The sequence below is a fragment of the Acipenser ruthenus genome, chromosome 26 (genome assembly GCF_902713425.1).
Source record: "Acipenser ruthenus chromosome 26, fAciRut3.2 maternal haplotype, whole genome shotgun sequence".
Classification (NCBI taxonomy): Eukaryota; Metazoa; Chordata; class Actinopteri; order Acipenseriformes; family Acipenseridae; genus Acipenser; species Acipenser ruthenus.
The window spans coordinates 16,655,529-16,677,381 of NC_081214.1; the positions used below are offsets into that span (position 1 = coordinate 16,655,529).

The following is a 21,853-nucleotide window of genomic DNA, read 5'->3' on the forward strand; positions in this document are numbered from 1 at the left end:
GCCTCAGATAACACTATGTAACACAATTTTTGTTCCTGGGTAGTAAGTGTTATTTCCTAATTGCTTATGCCTCAAATGTATAGAAAATGGCTATTATTCCCCACAAACTTTGCTTTTGTGACCAGGACAGTGATATTTTGAAATTTACCTATTTCCAATGAGAAAACGGGGGAATTTGTGTCTTTTCGTTCACATAAAGTCAGAAAAAAACAACATATGAATCCAAATTAACATGTATTTATACTAAAGTAATACAAAAATGACTACAAAAGATTTAGAAGTGAGTAGTTTTTCAAGATTTACGATTATACTGTAAATCACTTTCACGAATCAGCCCCCAAATGTAGTCTCCCATCATGTTCTCGTTATACTGTCCTTGGTAGCGGTGTTCAAAGTCCAGTATATCCTGGTGGAAGCGCTCGCCTTGCTCCTCCGAGTACGCTCCCATGTTCTCCTTGAATTTATCAAGATGAGCATCAAGGATATGGACTTTGAGGGACATCCTACAGCCCATTGTGCCGTAGTTCTTCACCAGAGTCTCAACCAGCTCCACATAGTTTTCGGCCTTGTGATTGCCCAGGAAGCCCCGAACCACTGCGACAAAGCTGTTCCAAGCCGCTTTCTCCTTACTAGTGAGCTTCTTGGGGAATTCATTGCACTCCAGGATCTTCTTTATCTGTGGTCCGACAAAGACACTGGCTTTGACCTTTGCCTCAGACAGCTTAGGGAAGAAGTCTTGAAGGTACTTGAAGGCTGTCGACTCCTTATCTAGAGCTCTGACAAATTGTTTCATAAGGCCCAATTTGATGTGCAGTGGTGGCATCAGCACCTTCCGGGGGTCCACCAGTGGCTCCCACTTGACGTTGTTCCTCCCCACAGAGAACTCGGTCCGCTGTGGCCAGTCCCGCCTGTGGTAGTGCGCCTTGGTGTCCCTGCTGTCCCAAAGGCAAAGATAGCAGGGAAACTTGGTAAAACCGCCTTGGAGACCCATCAGGAATGCCACCATTTTGAAGTCTCCTATGACCTTGATGCCATCTCAGAAAAATGCAGATATGTATCCACTTAGGCAGCTGGAACTAAACTGAACTGATGGGCTTAAGGCCCCTGTATTTATACTACTATTTATATTACTGGAAAGTTCTAGAAAGTTCTAGAAGTTACTCCAAGTTTACTCAGCACTGAAATGTTCTGGAAAATAGGTACATTTCAAAATATCACTGTCCTGGTCACAAAAGCAAAGTTTGTGGGGAATAATAGCCATTTTCTATACTTTTGAGGCATAAGCAATTAGGAAATAACACTTACTACCCAGGAACTAAAAAAAAATATATATTTGTTACACGGTGTAATCTTTTCTTCATCGGTAAGGACTCAAATTCACAACCTTTATTGGTATCAGCGATAGCAATTTAAACATGTAGTAACTTGACCTCTAGTCAGGAGTATGAACGGAATCACCTTGCCTTCTGAAGAAGCATGTGTCAGAATTAGTTAAACAAGGCACTGTAGCGGTTGAAAACATTTCCATAAATTAGTCCAATTTTACTCTTTTTTCAATCATTGTGTAGTTCAAGATATTATTTTCGATTTTGTTTAGAAAGTCAATATAAAGCAGCAGTTATGGTTATAGTAAATATGAATCCGAAGTGTAACAGTGAAAACCTGATATGCATAAGGCTACTAGCTGAATAAAACACAGCAGTCTATGAATAACAGGTTTGTGTATACAGTGCAGTTAACAACGTGAAGGTTCCAGTTACAGGCTAGAACAACCACAAAAGTGATTAATGTTGAATGCTCTTTTTACATGGGTAGCTGTTCAAGCTGTTAATTGGATTAGTAATGTAAAATTGTGTGCTGGTTCTGTCCTCAGATCAGTTTACCGTGAGCCAGTCACAGAGTGTCAGGTTGCTACAGGGGATAGTAATATGTTTCACCTGAGAAACACCGAAAGGTCAAGTAAAGTTTAACGATCAAAATTGTAGACATTAGATATTGAATAGAACAGTAATTGGATAATTGAATTTGTTTAATGTAGTATCAATTGCTTAAAATGTAGCACTGCCATCTATAGATTAGTGCACATGATACTGTAGCCAGTAGACTAGGTTTGTGGTGTATATAATAACTACTGAGCTGTTTTACTGCAGTATACGCCACTGGATGCTGTTATATAAATAAGCTAATCATTGCAGAGTAGAATTGTGCTCCGTAACACTTGATATAATAGTAATTATAATTCCTATAATGGACTACTTTTAATTAAGTAATTGTAATTGGTATTAGACCAGTGGGCAATAAATACCGACCATTCTTATTGCAGACCAAGGTATCAAAATAGAGGGATAACTAAATTTGCTATGGTACCAAAGGATAATGTATTTTATTTGTATTCATAAACGCTTCCCCACATGAATAACCTTAAGAAAATTAAACTGCAAGTTGCAGACAACCAAATTTCTTTTTAATTACCTGTACATTTAAACAGATATATTTTTACTCTGAGGTGAAATGTATGTTGATCAACCTATACATTGGGGAACCAACTATCTTTGGTTAAATTGCTCATATAAATAGTTGTGGCTCAGCAGGGTACAGGCATATCAAATCAACCTCTAAGTCACAGATAAACTTTTCTACTAATGACTGTTTTACCTCTAGTGTTATAGTATGTCTTCCTTCCATTGACCAGATACTGTATCAGTGGTGGGTTCACATTTTGCTTAAGGTATATTGTTATTCAAGGCTCTTCTACAGTAAAAGTATATATATATATATATATATATATATATATATATATATATATATATATATTATAATTCTCCTTGCTTTCCCACAGCTCAAGACCTGGAAGACCCCCGAAGCGTTCGCTGGGTGTTGCGATGCAGGAGAACTCCCGCCTGCTGCCCCACAGTGTCCACGGCCTTTTATCACCAGGACTTATCTCCCCGTCAGGTAATGAAATCTATCAAATCATCACGCTCTCTTTGTCTCCCTCTCTGTTTGAAATGAACTAATATTGATTTGACCAGCTTGTCCTTCAGGGCCTTTTTTTATGTTGTACGAGAGGTTGGAATATTGGATTTTTAGTTTTTTTTTTTTTTTGTATTCATTTAAAAAAAAAAAAAAAAAAAAAAAAAGATTTTGTGTGTTACTGACCAAAATCAAATGCAGTTTAGATTTTGCAATTCAGGCTTTCTGTAACAAAATTGCTTAGTGTTTTAACGTGTTATTATCGGAAAGGGTGGATTAAAGGGCCAATCTTTCTAAAACTGGATATCCATCTATCTATTCATCTATCATTCACATCTGTAATAACTGTATGCACAAACTGTTGTTTAAAATCCTCAAAGCTATTCAAGCAAAAGTGTCACAGGAACGCACTGTTAATAAGGAAAATACTGCTAGTATTAACAAACATACAGTAGCCAAAACAGGGGGCAAAAATTGGGCCGTCCTTGAAAACACGTTTTTGGGTTAGCTAAACCAGCTTGCTTTCAAGAGGGACCTCCTGTTATTAGAAAGCCATTGATGATACTTGGATACTCTTTGTCTCACTTCACGTTAATTGTGTTTTTATGTCTCATATATCAGAGATTAATTTATTTTTGCAGTTTTAATTACACATAATAACCCATACAGTATGTTATGCTGTATCACAGTTAACAGTACGTGCACATTTAGAGTACAAAAATGCACATCTTAAACATAGAAGGCAATGGATAAGATTAAAATATCACTACATGGATCACATACGTATTAGCTTGACAGTGCAAAACCCAGCAAACACTTTGAACAGCACAGTCAAATCTAAAATACCAGTACTGTAAAACCTTATCCCAAAGTTTTATAAACCCCTCTCGATAATCATTTGTCGCACAGAGAAAATATTTCAACCCTCAGCCCTCCATGTCTGGTATTGACAGTAGAACTGTACATTAGAATATATTTAAATATACTGGCTCATATGGTAATTATATCTGGAGTTTTACTGGAATGCCATATTAAGAAATCCATTTCCCCAGCGGTGAACCACTGTAATTCGGGTATATACTGTAGGGCTGTGCCGCTATAGGCAGGGGAAAAGGGGATGCAGTAATATAGAGTTATAGGATGGTGAACGTCTGTGTGCGGCATAATATCGGCATCAGTAGAAGTGAATGAACCAAGGCTGAAAGCTGAGGTCAGTTTAAGCACTACGAGTGCTGATATAACCCATTGACAGACACTCACAGTCCTGTTCATCTGTTATATACAGCTTTATTAATACGTTCAAATCCAGCTACATTTGTTTTTCTAATCATTACCAACCTTTATTTTATCCGTTGTTAATTGAGTTTGATGAGGAGAATACTGTAAAGTGGCTAATGTATGAGGCCGACTGCAATGTCCCTGTTTTGGATGGACTTTGCGGTTGAATGGAATTTCGAGAGGTGCCTCAGGTATGATTTTTTTAAAGCAGGTGACGTCAACTGTGCTGAACTGGAGAATGCAGCACGGTAGAACCTGAAAGTGGCACGGTTGATGTCATGAATAGGGATTTCTCTGTGATTTGTCGTGGAATTCAGAAGGCAAAATGTGCGCTCTGATTGGCTGAAAGATCCTGAGCAGTCTATAATTGTAGAATACAGTAGGTTCTCCTCCCTTATTGACTCATATAATGCCTTTCTCCTGTTTGTGCAGGTAAAATGTGCCTTGCTTTGCTAGATTTGTTATCAGGATCTGGCACAGAAACAGATGTCACCTGCTCCCGAGAGGGGCTCGCTCTCATTATTATTATGTGCGTGAGCTTGCAGCTCAAAGACTGTTTTTATGTTCTTACATTTGGATGCTTGGATGTTTACCACAGATATTCGAATGTTTGACAAATACAATGAACAAAACAATTCCAAAGCGATCCCCCAAAACACAGCAAACACCCATCCAGTTCTCTAGTTTTCTAGAGACATTTCTATGTCTACAACAAATGCCTTAATGTTTAACAAATTAATTCTGGTTTTTGTCTTATTACATTTTGTATAGAGAATCTTTAATTACCTTTCCTAAAAGTCAGTCATTTTAATCAGTGCTATTCTGTTCCATAATCATGTATTTATTTTATTGAAAGAATTAAAACTCCATAGGATACATATTTTTGATGATATGGGCCCAGTTCATTCCAGAGCTGTCAAAAGTTACCCTCCAATGTCTGTTCATAAAGCAGAACAAGAGGGTGGAGTTAAAGGTCATGACCTTGACCTTAATACCAAAATGCCCACAGCCTACACACTACAAAAGGACGAATACAAAAAGAAAATTCAGAGGACTTTCATCATGCAACTGTTGCAATTTAAGATTGTGAAATATTTAATATGACACACAAAATATTCCAAAAGCGTACTTCACCCTCCCCCCCCTCCCCCCCCCCACCGAATAAATTATTGAAGCAGACTGTTTATGAACAACTGAAACATTTTCTAAATTTCTAAATACAACACAATCCTTTTTCCTATGGTTCAGTACTGTTATTTTATCATTTTTTTTCTCGTGTTTGTATCAATTCACACTATTCAGAATGGTGAATTCACTTTACAGATCTACCTTTCATATGTATATTCCTTTGTTGGTACATTTACTATGCTTGTCTACCAGGTGGGAGTTTAAATCCTTCTCTTTGTGACAAGGCCATAGTAACTTGATGTGATGTATAAGGCTAATAAATTAATATGATGAAGTTAATGAGAAGTGCAAGTGTTGCCAAACTGCACTAGTCCAACTCTAATGGGGCTGTGACTTAAATGCGGTAACTCTCCCTGTAGCGAGCTGAGCCCTGCTACCTAGCGACTGTGACTATGATAAATGACATATCCCACAGTGCTGTGCATCCCATCTGCTCTGTCCCCAAACCAAACCTAAAGAGAATTGCTCCTTCATTCAAATACATTCTGACAATTTGTTTTTAACATCATTTTGAATTTAAAAATGCAGGTATTTAATCTTTTTCTTTGTGTTTTATAGCTGTCGTGCGCATTTCAAAATAAGTTATACATTCTACATTATTTAAGGATTTACTTGTGAAATGTGACATTTAGAAATACTCAAATAAACTTAATAAAATCAATGACAAACATTTCAACTAGTCTTTTTCAATGTTAGTCAAAGCATTTGTCATTTTAGTATCTAAGTTCAGCACTATTGAGCGTTTCAATAGTTATTGGTAAAATGTGACATGAATAGATATTTACTTATTTACTTTAAATGTAATAGGAAATTGTTTTTTTTTTGTTCATATACTATTACACTGAAACTATTTTTTGGCACAATAATTCATTTATATAAAGCTTTGTTTATAATATGTGTCTTGCTTATAAATAATACGAATTGTAATGAATGTTTACTTTTTTGTAGTTTAGTTGTATTATTTTTGTAGGCTAGCATATAGTTGTCACCTCTAACCAGATTGTTAATGTAGTAATTCAATGTATTTTTTACATTGCTTATTGTATTTGATTGTTTGCTGGAATAGTGTTTCATAGACCCCTGCTCTTTAAAGTATAAAAATAAATCCTTAGGAAAATGATCAGAAGAGATGCAGTTACAATGCACATGAGCAGTCATACACAGTCTTCAATATTATTGAATACATATTTGAATATGAAAATACAGACTGACATGCATTTGCATTGCTATGTAGCTTCAGTTAGAAAGAGACAAAATAATGTTTACACTAAAAGTGGATCTGCAAAACACGTCATTAATTAAGGCACCTGGGATAAAAAAAAATAAAAAATAAAAACTACAGCAATTCCTTACTTTGGGTGGCCGTTACATTTAATTGCAATATCTACTTTCATCTCAAACTTTAAAATAAATAAAACATAGAAACCTGGTGGCATATGGCCCATCACACTTGCCCTGCATGTAAATGAGCATTGCACAAAGCAGCAATCACAGCATACAGCTCTGTACATACTAGAAATACAGCTGTGACTAATGTTTAGTTAGCAGGTTGCGTTTTAAATCATTTTCACCAGCGAAATCCCTTTTTTAAGAAGTTACTGTAAGATGAAAATCTTGTGTCTTACCTATATAGAATGGCTGCTATTCATAGCATTACTACATCTGATATGAAAGTAGCGGTATACAGTATGAATCACAAGACAATTACTTACCAGTTGCTGACAAATACACATGCAGTCAATTCTGCATTTCTCAAGTGTTATTGGAAAACACCTCTGTCATTAGAGGTTGTAGTGGATACTGGTAATCTTTTCTAGTGATAAAGAGCTCAAACTGCAAAGAGTACAAAAACAGTAGGTGGCCTCAATCCTTATTTAATGAAATAACAAATATTTTAATTTGACTGTGAAGTTCTTTACCGAGGATAGTCTATGGTGGAACCTGCCCCATGTCCCACTTCCAACCCAGTAGTCCCCATTCAAACCAGCAGGGGACCACCGTAAATCAGCATATTAAAATGTCTACATCGTCCGAGCCATCTGTGCCAGTAGTCGGTACTGTACATGGGATCTTCTACATCAAAACATAAAATATTACCTGTCTCACTGCCTACTATAATTCAGGTCAGCAGATCATGTTTTGTGCCCTTACCTCAGTCCAGTGTTATGACTGATGGTGTTATAAGACTATTACTGCCTCCCCAGTATGTCTGTTTCATTACAGCACACTATTCTAGTGACTGCTTGCTACAGATAGCCAGATGTATTGTTTTTCTGAAGGTCTGGGTTCCCCCTTTTCCCCACTTTTGCTCCCTGTAGACAGTATTTGTTCTTTGTTGTGGTGCTGCAGCAATTAGCAATGTCAGTCTTTAAATCCTATCTGAAGATAGCTTTTTGCCTGTTACTTCTGAGTTGGTTTGGGATTTGCTGTTTCCATGAGTGGGAGCATCAGGTAGTGTTTCATCAGAGACCTATTACCCAAAACTCAATATTAACCCCCTTCGTCACATGCTCCCTAGTGATAATGCAATAACATAACATAAAGGTAGGGTCTTAATTTAGCAAGGATACCCCCCCCCCCCCCCCCCCCCCCCCAAAAAAAAAAATAAAAAATGACATTTAGCATAGATAATGATACTGAGATGTGATGGGCAGGATAGCATTCAATGACAAGAGTAGCATTGAATATGGCAGAGTAAATGTTTTCTTTAGATATTCAAGGTTATTTTTATACTGTAGTTTGAATGTATTATTTTCCTGGAGGGCAAAACTACAAACAAAAAAAAATAAAATGACAAAAAAACAACAAATGCTAGACATATTACTACTTACTTCCATGTTTTATACACTGTGGTAAGTAAAGTTGATGTTTGAGATCACTGTTTCCCTAGTCCAATAATCACACCATGTACCTATATTTTTATTCTTTCAAACATGCTGCCTGCTTCTCTTCTCAACACAAGTATAACTTTTCCAGTCAAACAGACAGGGAGGAAGTCATGCAGAATGTCAGCCTGAACAAAACTGCTAACTGCATTATAACACATGCTGCCGACTGCAATTACTGTAATGTATTTAACTTTGATACCACATTTTTGAAAATCTTTTTTTTTGTTGTTGTTGTTTTTTTTCATACGCGGTCCTTTGTTATGAAGATCCAGCGCAACTGCTGTCCACCTCAATCAAGATTTTGTGATTTTAGATAACAGATTTTAATTTTCATTTTATACGATTCTTTTTAATCCCTGTTAGTGTTTGACTATGAAAAATGCTAAATATTTATGTGGCCTGAAAGCCTTAACTTAATGAATGGGGACAGAGATCCGCACCAGGAGGCCCGCAACCCGAAAATATTTCCAGGAGGTTGGCCAAAGAGAGCCAATATCCTCATGTCGACAGGGCCAGTTCAAAGAGTTTAAGCCTAGTGTTCTTCCATGTTCTTGGCTTAATATTCTTTCAAATACTCGAATGTACATGCCTCAAAAATTGAAATTAAATTCAAAGTAACTTTAAAACTACAACTCCAATCAAATTCTAACCACCGTAGGAAAGTCAGTAGAGAGTATCGTGCCGCTATAATGAGTGAAAATACTGACTGCAATTAAATTTAGTTCATAACAAAGAACAACATTGTATTTATGTTAACCCATTAGATGGTGGTTTGCACTTACTGGAAACGTGATAACCAGTACTAAACCATTCTCTACCCTCACCACTAAAAAAGTGTCTCATACGCTATGTCTTATGCCTGTCTCCACTCAATTTCCAACGGTGTCCTGGTCTCCCTGCTTCAGTAAATGTTTTTAGGTTAACTTTGTGATCTGTTTTTGAAATAATAATAAAAAAACTTCAATCAAGTCTCCCCTCATTCTTCTTTGTTCTAGTTAAATAGATTCACTTCTCTCAACATATCTTCATAACTCATAACTTCTAGCCCTTGCATTAAAGCTCTTTGCTGGACTCTCTCCAAAGATGCAGTGTCCGTTTTGTTATGCAGGGACCAGAATTGGCCATAGTAATCTAAGTGATTGGTTGAGTGGTTTTACCAGTGCATAAGACAGTCTTGTCACACCCTCCGTTGAATTGCTCTCTACACTTTATAACCAAGCATTATGTTTACATAAGGCATTACCTGGCATTAAGGGCTGTTTTTGTATATGTAATACCCCTTAAACTGTTCTTCATACCTTACTATCTTTTCCTGAGCAGCACTGCTTCTACTGGCTATAACATGCTGTGAAAAACCCTCCAGCTGCTACAGATTTCTAAATCCTATCCGAATCTTTGTTATCACGGCACTGGAGTATTTGTCTTTGATCATATTAATAAGTGGATGTTGTATGCTTATAAAATGCTGTAATGTTGGTAGAATGATGTCGTTTTTACTGTGGCACTCTAAAGGATAAAGGGTTGCTTGATTACCTCTTTTTTAAAGCCGGATTTGTTGAACTAAAGTTAAACTACCTTATATTTTTCACAGAAAGAAGCATTTGAGATGCAGATTCCTATAGGCAAAAATAGGTCATAGTTACAAAGCTTTATCTCATTAGTAATTATTTTTCTATTTAATAAATACATTACAATTTGATCTCCAGAATGCCCAAACTATTTCATGAATATCAACATGCACACCCATTCCACTCAAGTACCCAAAAATATATCCCTTTGAACCAAAGTTTAATAAACAACAACTGAAAAACAAATACTTATTTATTTAAATGAGGAACGGGGGTGGTTGGTGTTTGCAGTGGATTAAGAGAAATAATCCCCCCCCCCCCAATGACATTGCCCCGCATTTGCCTTTAGGTTGTGGATTAAGTAAATTTGGCATCACAAAATGGATTAGCTCTTGTTGCACAGCTAGGGTGTTGTATCCTATTCAACTAGTCTGACAGAGGGAGGGTCCAAACTCAGCAGTGGTTGAGCCAGCCTGGAGCCAGTCGGGATTGTGGCTGATTTATTTACTGTCCTCACTTTCTCAGTACTCAAGCACGCAATTTGGTTGACTTTTCCAGGTTTAAAATGCACAACTCTTGTTATTGTGTGTATTCATTCTCCCCACATATCCATGCACCTTGCACACACATGTCGACTGTCTCTAAAAGGAAAACAAAATGTTCTGTTTTAATTATACAATGGCGAGGATAGTGTTTTGTTTGTCTGTTATCAATAAATTTACTCATTCACTGGTGGTCATGCCAAATTAGAAACAGTTGATTCTGAATTTAATAAGGGAATGGGCACGTATGCTGAGGGCCATATTCACCAAGCATTTACCAGTGTGCTAAGTTTGCACCATTTTTTGTAAAATGAAAAGAAAACTGCCTCTGTTGGCAAGAAACACCTAAGCTTTATATTGCTTGTTAACATTTATTTTTTCCTTTTAGGAAAACTTGATAGTAAATGCTTTGTGACTGTAGCCTCAGCTGTTTTTCTGAAACATGTGTCAGTACTATGAAAGAGGTCAAACTGACCTAGTACAATACATGCAAGTCTTGTAGACTAGAATATTACAATAACTGCCCATGCAAAGTTATATTACAGTTATTCCCAACATAAAAACCTTTAATAGTTTAGCCAGGTATCTGTACTATGAGAAGAAATTAAGGGCACTATAATCTGAATCATCCAATCACAATGACATGCTTGTTGTTAGCAGCTGTAGAAGTCAAACTTCATTATCACAATCAGGGCCGGATTAAAGGACGAGGGGGCCCTACGCTAACACATATTTTGGGGGCCCTATGCACAATAGCTTGTGAAACGGTGTTGTAATTAACAGCCTGTAGATAAAGTGTATCTGCAAGGACAGCTTTCAGTTCTACGTCAGATGCATGTTCACCATTTAGACCTTGCAAAACAAATACAATGTGTAAGTTGACAAGCAACCAGACTGTTTTACCAATTCCATAATCTCCTGCTTGTGATACTCGGTAACTTTAGGTAAGTATTCCTGTCTCAGCTGGGCTGATGAAGGAATCGCTCCACCATTTGCTACCCTCAACCTGAAGATTTTTTTGGAATTTTAACTTTTGGTTGTCCAATTTTTCAAATGGGATATTTGCACAAACAAACGCCTCTGTCAGGTCAAAATTCAATGTGTTTCGTGCTTCACGGCTTTCAGTGGACTTTTGGAACATGGAAGTCACCGTTTTTTGTTTCTTTGCAAGTAAAGCAGTCGCAGTACTGCTCTGGATTTCCGCCTTTCTCTTTCGGTGCATACTTGAATCTAAGTGCCTGTCAACAGACGATTTTTGGTCGTGATCTACAGTAACGTTGCATGACGTACAGAAGAGCTTACCTCCATCGCTGTGTAAAACTCCTGCTGGATACTGCTTTACGCAATCTGCTGCAGACACATTTTTAGAGACATCCATTTTCTTCTTTACAGTGTGTAGTATTTTAATACTGTAGACACATGACATAATCACTGCACAGCACTATGTGCATCGCTAATGTTACACGCAGACACACAGCAGAGCTGTACAGTTTAGTTAATGTGATTTTTTCGGTATGAAATACAAATAATAATTATGAATATTGAAAAAATCACAGTATTGGGCTAATTTCACGATTTCCGCGCAGCATATAAAGGGAGAGAAACAAATGGTATGGACTTAAACTCCCTAATTAAAAAAGATAGTTTCTAAAATGTAAAGAGGCATACTGTGCACATTTGAGACAGGACAGATTTTTAAATTGGCCCTAAACTGAAATAAATGAATGCGTAAATTGAACGTGATTCATACATTTTATCCTGCACAGACTGACGACTCTGACATAGGACTAGGGACGGGTCTCTCCCAGGAGGAAGAAGGCGTGTAGCATTTCGTATTGTGCCTTAGCAGGAAGCTGCTTGTGTGAGAGACTCAGACTAGGTATGCTGTAATCAAGAAGGAATGTCTAGCCGTCATAAAATAAAATAAATGAACCGAAAGCAAGTTTCTGTGCACCTCTTTTCCTGTTTGTGTGGGCCCGGCCACCCGCATTCAGTTTTTGTAAAATGTCCCAAAAATGTCGACCTCGCGGGGGCCCTACGCTATAGCGTAATTTTCCTATAGGTGAATCTGGCCCTGATCACAATTCTATAACAATTGTGTAAAACATTTGCAGCTTCCTCTGTAGTTGCATTGCTACTTTTGTATTAAATATAATTGGTGAGAGTATCAAAAAACATAAAGACATTATTTTACTATGAAAGAGATCTGCACTTTGAGCAAATCACTAATCTGAGCAGGGTTTGGTCCTAATTGGTCTGACATAGCAAGAATCTACTGTACTTAAATTATATCTAAACTGATAGTGTGCTTTCTATAAATTACAATAATAGATTACATCTTGTTTTAAACCGTGGCACACCGTGTTTGATTGCGCTTACTAACAGTAACCTTTTATCTGTCAAAAGGGCTTGCAAGATCACACCAAATCAGCAAGCAGCTTTGTGAATTGCTTCTGCTATGACCCGACTACTCTTGGCTGGTGCTTTTTTTTTTTTATCCCTCGGATGGGGGTTGAGTTTTTCTAGAGAGAATTGACTTAGTCAGTGCTATGGAGTGGGAGGTAAATGGGTTGAAGAGTAACCTTTCAGTAACCTTTTACATGTTGAAAGAGCATTTCTGCACTGACTTATTAATTTAGACAAGGTCACCTTTTCATTTTAATACCAGATTAGCTGTGGCGGATCTTGAACCTTGATGTAGAAAATGTGCATATGAGTGCAGATCATTTGGGGCTGTATAAAACTGAGAAAAAAAGGTTTATTGATATATTATTGACATTTAAAAAAAAAAAATCAGTCAGGGAAATATAGGGAGTAGCATAAAATATACGGCACATAGGACATACAGCATAGGATATACGGTGACACGTGTCTGTTATGTATGTAGGAAATGCATTTTTGCATCTATCTAGAGAACTTCTTAATGTGAAAAACATTTAAAGACATTCTTAAGCACAAGTTGTTGATAGAATCATGATCTGGGGGGTATATTGAGGTGCCTAGGTCTGTCCGTCCCAGGGTACACCCCAAGATTTATTTGAAGGTGGTTTGCTTGGAAAGCAATATTGTTCATGGCTTCGGAGTTGTCAAAGCTGTAGCAATGATCCTCACACCTGATTTCTATTTCCAGGTGTAATAATAGATTTCTCAAAACATTGTGTCTACTCTGTTAAGCATTTAACAGTATCACAAGAAAAGATGCAATGTTTCAACTTGTTAGGATACCCATCCTCAAATGTATAGCTGTTTGGGCATTGAGAGCAAAAGTTATGAGATTCAAAATATTTTCTGACTGAGATCAATTGTATTTCTCAGCTTCTCAGTCAGCAGGAGCAACACTGCATACCAGTTTTTAAAATCTACTAGATATACTATAATGCAATCATCATATGACGTCAAAAGTTGTGTTCTCAATATAATAAGTGGGTACAATAGACTGTAGGCAGTGCACAGTGAAAAACGTGTTATATAGTTTCAGATAAGAATTTGGGTGCTCAAGAGTTAATTTGTTCAACATTACTGCTAACAGTTGAGTAAGTTCTGCATATACAAGCAGAACACAAGCTAGCCTACCTTGGTACGCTCAGTACTCAGCAGAGTACAGTTAACTTGGCCTGGTAATCACTGAGCAGGTGACTTGATTACATTGAAATCAGGCAGAAAATGTCCGCTTCTGGCCACTCAAGTGAATCAGTCAAATTATCGAGTGGCTAAACTAATTCTGTGCCTTGGGCCACTGAAGCTGCCACTTCCTATAAGTCAGGCTTTCACTCAGTGTAAAATTGTTTTTATTTTATTCTCAGTTTCATTTATTATGGCTATTCAAGCTAATCCAGGCAGTAAACTGGAGCCAGTCAGCCTGTCAGTATTGTTTCAGTGCTCTGCTTGCTAGCTTATACAGAGTTTCCACAGGGAGCTGTTTCATATAGGCCTGGAGTGCTGAAGACAAGAATCAAGAATTCCGAGACAGAACATCTCAGTGTCTTGTTCATCAATCCTATTCAAATCTTTCTACTAGAGTAATTGTTTCCTATTTTCCTCACCACACCTGTATTTATTTGTAATTATCAATATTACTGTAATACACCATAGTATGAACGGTACTGTATTCTTTTACAAGTTACTGAAAAAAAAATAAAGAGTGATCGGTAATCAAGGTTGTTATCAGTCAAAAAATAATGTGGACAAAGGTGCATTGGACATTTTTAAGAACCATTTAAAATATGCTGAACTTATAATAGCCATTATGGAAAAGTGAAAACTGGGACACACATCTGTGAATACTGCAATTAAAAACAAAGACACCCAATCTGTTTAAATATAAATAGTTGTACAATTAAATAAATAAGAGTCTCAGATTTATCGGAAAAAAATAACAAAAAAGTAATGTGGCCAAAAGATATGGCTCAAATAAATAGTCATAACAGATAAAATATATTTGTATTTGAAATTTGTACACCTCTCAGTGAACCCCTCACCCCTCTCATTTTTTAAATAGTGGAAGGCATGCCAACACAAATATGAATTTAAAGGTATCATAGATTAGATCTTTAAACGTATACACTGATATCAAAATAATAATAATAATAATAATAATAATAATAATAATAATAATAATAATAATAACACGAAAAGGGCCTAGAATATACGTTTTTGACTCAGTGTTTAGGGGTTAGCCTCATATGACTAGAAATTTGATTGAATTGTGTTGTGAAACAGCCCCCCCTTAGCTCATTCTTATACATTATTTATTCATTTATTCTTACATGCCCATTTTATAGATATGTGAAATGTTTTGTTTTTTTTCCAGTACTGTCTATTCAAAAACTTTCAGGGCAGAAATGCTGATGTGGCCTCTCTTTTCATCAGTCTCTCTTTTGTCAGGTGATGCTGGGGGAAGGGGACAGGATAGAACCATCTCTACCTCCACCCTGCCCACAGTTTGTAGTTAAACCCTTGTAAAAGAGGTCTACGAAAACCAGGCCAACTGCCGTTACAAAAAGCTGGTGCACATGAAACAGTAATCACCGTCTTCCAGTCTATTATTAGATTAACTTCACAGGGATTGCTTTTCCTCTCCTGTGAGCTGATGCATAAATGACATGTTTTACCCTCCAATAAATCTAATAGCGGCACAGCTCTGACATGATGTTCCTACCTCTCAGTCTCCTGACAGATTATTTCTGATTGCTGCAGGCGTTTACAGCATTTCCAAACCATCTGAGTTTTAAAAACGCTGATACAATTTCACTGAGTAAATGTCACTTCCTCTATTAGTACTACAATAGATATTAAAGATGAAGTTGTTTAGGCTGCTTGTCAGCACTGATATAAAATAAAGCCACCTGTGTAGTAGGAAAATAAGAGTGTGAGAGGAAATGCGAAAACATCCCTTTAACAAATAAAGCAATCAGAGAATTACCAGTGTGTTACAGTGTATGTGTCAGACCTGATCTGTAACATCGTATACAGCACTACCACTGTAGTGTTACAAAACCAGAATCGTGTTTAAAGAGATGATAGAAGTATCTGCAAACAAATGCTTGCACAAAAAAAAAAACTATAATTCATTCAATTAAAAAGCTTTTTGCAGATCCACTGAAATGTTCATTTGTCAACCTGGATTCATGTGGCATTTTTTTCCTTTTAAACCTTAACAAGATCATTCAGAAAATATGACATGTTTTGAAATCAGGAACAGTACTGAGAAATCACACAAGAACCCTTTAATAAGATGACATTTGTTGCATGGATTCAAACAACTGGCTTGTAAAAACCTTTAGAGGTACAGTATGCTGTCAAAGAAGCAGGAATAAATCTCTGTCATGAGTTCAAATTGTGGGCAATCGTACCCATATGAACAGAGCAGGCACAGTTCATCTGAAGACAACAACATGCTTAATGCCCATATCAACACGAAGGGCAATTCATTTAACATGGCAGGTGTACCCATGGGTTTCCTGGTACACAGAAGTGCAGGTCAACTGCAACCCTATTATTGCAAAACACTCCATGTTTGAAAGGTGCAGAGCATGCATGGACATGCACAATACTTTGTCAGTTTTTTAGAAGAAAACATGTTTGCATGTGTAAATAACGTAATTACAAATATTATCGAACTTCTGTATCGTCAGTACAATAAAGAAATACAACTAAACCTAGGGTATTGGGAGTTGTTTTGTGTTCTGCCTAAATATATTTGACAGTTCTTAGGCCCTAGTCATGACATTTGAGGGCTATTCAAGGAATGTTTTGTTGAGGCTGGTTTTTAATGCCCATTTGATTAATTCTGTCCATTTTTTTAAACCCCTTTCAGCTGTTTGAAAGAGGGTTTATGAGTTTGTTGACATTTTTGAAAGTACTGTTTACGCTATATAAAATGTATATAAACAGTCTTCAAAAAACTATCATCAAAGAAAAACGTTTGAAACAACAATCAAATGATCTCTAACTACTGTAGCTTCCCTTGGGTTTAAAAATAAAAATAAAAATTGGAAGCAGTCTATTGTGTGTATTGACTGTATAATCCACAATAAGGTTTATGTAGACTTCTACATAACTTAAATACCTTCTGTCCACTCTCTACTGGATGTGCGTTAGGCAACCAGCCCTGCAGGTGTCTGCTTCAGCTTACCAGGTGCCTGACTAGTAAGGTCTGTTGCAGCACAATAAGGAAAAACAATCCCTGCCAGTTTTGCCTCCCTAACCCACACAAGAGAAAATCCCTGTGGAATCCCAAGTGTAGACCAGCAACTTTTCACAGCCAGGAACCACTCGGGGACTCCATGGCACAATTCCTAAAAACACAACAATTTCTATCAGGATCTGGGGTATACTTCATGAAGACATCTATTGACTGTAGGAAGAGGGTCACATTGAAATATCTTATACCACCATGTTAAGCTAACATTATGTTAATTTAAGAGCTCCTTCATAGATTTTTCTGTAACACATAGTACAAAGAAATGCAAACTTTTAGTAGCATGGTGCTAAATGCTTTGTGAATATGGCCCAGAATCTGCTGGGGTTTGAGAACAGAATTTTGAAGAAACACAACTTTGTTTCTGTTGGAAGATCTCCAAAGTAAAAAAAAAAAAAAAAAAGCAAACAATTGAGTCAACTGCTTTATTGACGTAGTCTTTTCCTCTTGCTATTAGCATTAAATGCTATAAGTGCCTGTCCAATTGTTCAGCACTGTGTCGGCTGATGGTTGACAATCGTTGCAAAGAAACAGCCTGCTAATTAAAGCCAGGCTATTATACATTATCTCAGTTGTTTACCCTACCATGTTAAGAAACATAAACGATGTGTGTTTTTTCAATTTCCCCTTCAAACCACTTCCAGGTAAATTAAAAATGCCTAAAATAGTAAGTAAGAGGGAAATTAATTCAACAGTTTAATCTAGAGCTAATAACAGTTGCAACCTTAAAAAATATTGCAACAGTGGGGAGTTACTTAACAGCTTATTCCCCATTTGATAAAAGTAATCCACTCTAATTCCAGTGTAATTTTACCTTGATGTAATATAAACCCACAAGCTGCTGAAGTTGCTAGTAATTATTAGCTCTGTCCTGTGGCCACACTGACAATAAAGTCAGCAGTGAATTAATGCTAGATTGCTTGCTAAATGCACACAATTAAAGGCGTAACATTAAATCGAAATGTGGTGCTTTGCAGCCAGTGACAAATGTATTGACAGTTGCTCAGCTCTGGTGGCTGTTAGTTATAGGATCTGTTTAGTTTTCTCTGTCTTTCTTTTCCCGTTTTAAAATTGTGTTTATGAGGAGTTTGTCTGAGCCCCTCATGAATTCTTCAGGTTAAGTGCCAGCCTGCTGATTTCTAGAAATATTTGCTGTATAGTCATTTGGCGGATTTTGCTCTGCAGATATTAATTTAGATACTTTAACATGGTTCAACAGTTCAACCAGTGTCAATTGCTGCCAGTGAATACTTCTGTTGTCACCTTTATTTGCTTTGATATTAAAAATGTCTGTGACAAGGTCATCCCACACATTCAGATTTTGTCAAATATATTTTGTTAATTATATCCAGCAGGTAAATGTCAGCTGTCATATTTGAAGAAGTCAGACAGAGCATTAGATAATGTTATAATAATAATATAATACTCTTTATTTTTATATAGCACCTTTCATAAGTGGACCACCATCACAAAGCGCTTTACAAGATACAAGACTAGGGTGTGTGAACTATGCATCAGCTGCAGAGTCACTTACAACAACATCTCACTCGAAAGACAGAGCACAAGGAGGTTAAGTGACTTGCTCAGGGTCACACAATGAGTCAGTGGCTGAACTGGGATCTCCTGGTTACAAGCCCATTTCTTTAACCACTGGACCACACAGCCTCCTATTGTCCTTCTATCCTTTTAATAAGTACTTACTTTGAACAGGAGCATTTACCTTTCTATTCACAAGTACTCTATTAATCAATTACATTATTGCTGGTGAAACATATTTCATTATTATGAATGTAACATACAGGGGAGTAACAAAAAAAAAAAGAAAATCACAAAAGCTAAGGAGAACAAGCAAGAAAGAAAGCATGTCCAGTATCCAGTGAATATTCTCTAATCCTGTAGCCTGCAATCCATTATCATGTATGCGTGCAGTTTCTAGCATGCAACCTATATTTTGTGCTGCAAAAACACACAAAAAAACAGGCTAGAAGGTGTAAGTGTTCTTAACATGTTAATCACTGAGTAAAACACCTTTAAGCAAATGTAATTTAAACCATTTATAACAGGTACAAAGTTTTTCATCTTGTCCTAATTCTCATCATTTAAAGTCTGGGGGATACAATTACAGCTTGCAGCGATACTCTTGTGTTCGGAATTCATTTCAACCTCTTTTTTGGAGTAGTGAATCAAACGCTTTTCTAAAATCTCAATTTACTGAAAAAGAATAGGGAAGTAATATGGCTGTTCACAAACCAAGACCCCCCTTTCTGTAGTTTATAATTCGTCAATGTACATTCTGTACACTCGCATTGGCTTATTGTCGATACACAATAGAATCCATTTTGAAAGGGAAAAAAGTATGCATTGTTTAAAAGTGCACACATGATAATGGTTGCATAAGAACAAAAGAACAACACAAATGACAAACAAGCTGCTGTGACAGTTATGAGTTTTTGTTTTTTGGTACATAAAGGTCAGCAGAGCTGTATGTTGTTAATCACCGTACTTGTGGTACATTTGAACTTGAGTGTGAACTAAAATGATATTTTGTAATTATGTATTCATAAGTAAAGTCCATATATTTATGTGAACAGTCTTATTACAACCCCTATGAACACAGCATGCTATTGTAAAGTGTTACTTTAATGGTATTTGGAATTCATTCGGTGAGAAATAAGTTAATTAAAATATTTGCTCTATGAATCGGCTCAAAGGGCTTTGAAAGGAAATACAACTCCTTAAGACATGGTAGAATGCTTTTGGTAGACCACAGAGATAACTGAAACCTCGAGTCAGAGCCCAGCAACTTTAAATATGGCTGATATTAGCTGAAATTGAAGTATTATATGAAAACTAAACAATAAGCAATCTATTTAGCTTGGCTGGAAAGCTGCAGCTATTCCTTCCCTTTCATCTTCTGTGTTCCATTTCCTAGGGTCATGACTTAAGTCAAACATCAAGTCCTGTGACTGTTTGATCTTGGTCCCTTAAAAAGAGTACCTTTAAAAATTCTTGCAGAGACAATGACACTATTGTATATTTTTATGCTCGTAAAGGGTTGGGAGCAAATAGGACTGTCTGATCTACATGATGGAAGTGGGCTGAAATGGTACAATCAGTTTTGTTTCAGTGACAAGAATCAAACCGAGTCATTCTTCAGAGTCTCTTAACTGGAAACAATACCCCCGAGGTCAATAGAAATGTGTTAACGACTACTCAGTTACTGGATTTTGTCCTTTAGATGAAAAGGGTCTGTAAGTTTATACTTGACATTACTGAAATACATTTGCTTCTAATAACTCTCAGCTACTCTGTAATTAATCATGTACAATACTTGCCCTTTTATCTATACATCTTGCTGTACTATTCACTTGCCCCTTCTGACTCATTTCAGCTCACACATCTATTGCAGTCACAACAACTCCCTAGTATGACCACTTTTGTGTTGTTTTAATTAAATGTATTTTTCTACGGGGACAGTCTAGAAGGGTCCTTAGTTGCTTTATCATGGTCACACTGGCAGCAAACAGACCTCTTACAATTCTGAACAAACAACAGCAAAATAACTGAATTGCTATTGACTAATGTATACCTGCCAAATATTAATACATTGGACTGAGAATAACTGATTTAGGACATTTTTGGCCTCAATTTAAGCAATAACTCCAAGTACTGTACGAGGCTAAATAAATAGATGGTAATACACCCTATTGAGCTTGATATGAAAATATAGTTTCCTCAGAAGAGCCGCCTACCCAACAAGAATCATAAATGTCTTTTGCCAATTAAGTTTAACAGTTTGTTCAGTTGCCAGATACATCATACAGTACAGATGAATAGCCTTGAGATTGGTTGAGGATGAGAGCAAGTAGCCTAGAATAGATTGTTAGCAGTGAACTGACCTCTGGCTGTAAAACTCAGAATATCTAAGTTGTACAACGGAGTGAAAAAAAAAAGAATCCTATTCCTACTTTTTCAAATCTCACCAATGTGAACCATTGCATATCTGCTAATGTTACAGTGGAATATTCAGAAATGCTTACTGAGCACAGGCTACAATTGAACGTTTTTCCATGAGCTAGGAATCACCTGTATCTTCCTAAAGATGGTGCTAGATTTAAGGTGCATATTCAGCAATTGTTATGCACAAAATTGTAAGTATAATGTAATGTAATGAACTTTATCAAGCTTCATGATTCCTTTGTATACCACTAAATCTCAGATGTACAGAGCAGGGGTAGCTTCCCAAAGGAACTGTGCATGTCCATGCTTGTCCAATCTTTGACCTCCCGTACTGGTTTGTACCAAGGCCTCCAGAGGTTAAAAGTTGGTATATTGTGGCACTCCTGCACATTTACTGGTTTATTCAGCGTATCCTACCCATTTACTGGTTTATAATATGAGATATTTATATTTAATTTTGGAATCATTCTTGCATTTATTTTAATCAAATGACAGCATGACCATGCAAATCACACTGTTTCAAATGACTCTACATTGCTAAGCAGATGCGGAGCTTGATATAAGGAAAGTCATTCTCAGAATTAAGCTGTTCAAATTTAGGTTTAACATCTTTACTGCGCTTATTGGTTAGGGTTAACTTTGTCAACTCCTTTTAAGATTTTAAAGTTCTTCAGTCATATTCCCTCGCCATCACACATTTAAAAAATGAAAAACGACAGCATAAGCACAACCTGACCTGCAGTGTCTTGTTTGCAG

The 21,853-nt window shown here is 36.7% G+C and overlaps 1 protein-coding gene across 4 annotated transcripts in view; it reads left to right on the forward strand.

Moving 5' to 3' along the window:
- The window catches only part of LOC117430270 (dachshund homolog 2-like), a 133,485-nt gene that overhangs the window by 54,870 nt on the left and 56,762 nt on the right, over positions 1 to 21,853 (forward strand). For all 4 annotated transcript variants that reach the window (XM_059001024.1, XM_059001022.1, XM_059001023.1 and 1 more), the window contains exon 2: positions 2,840 to 2,955. In XM_059001024.1, coding sequence (XP_058857007.1) covers positions 2,840 to 2,955 — 116 coding nt within the window. The remainder of the gene's footprint in view (positions 1 to 2,839; positions 2,956 to 21,853) is intronic.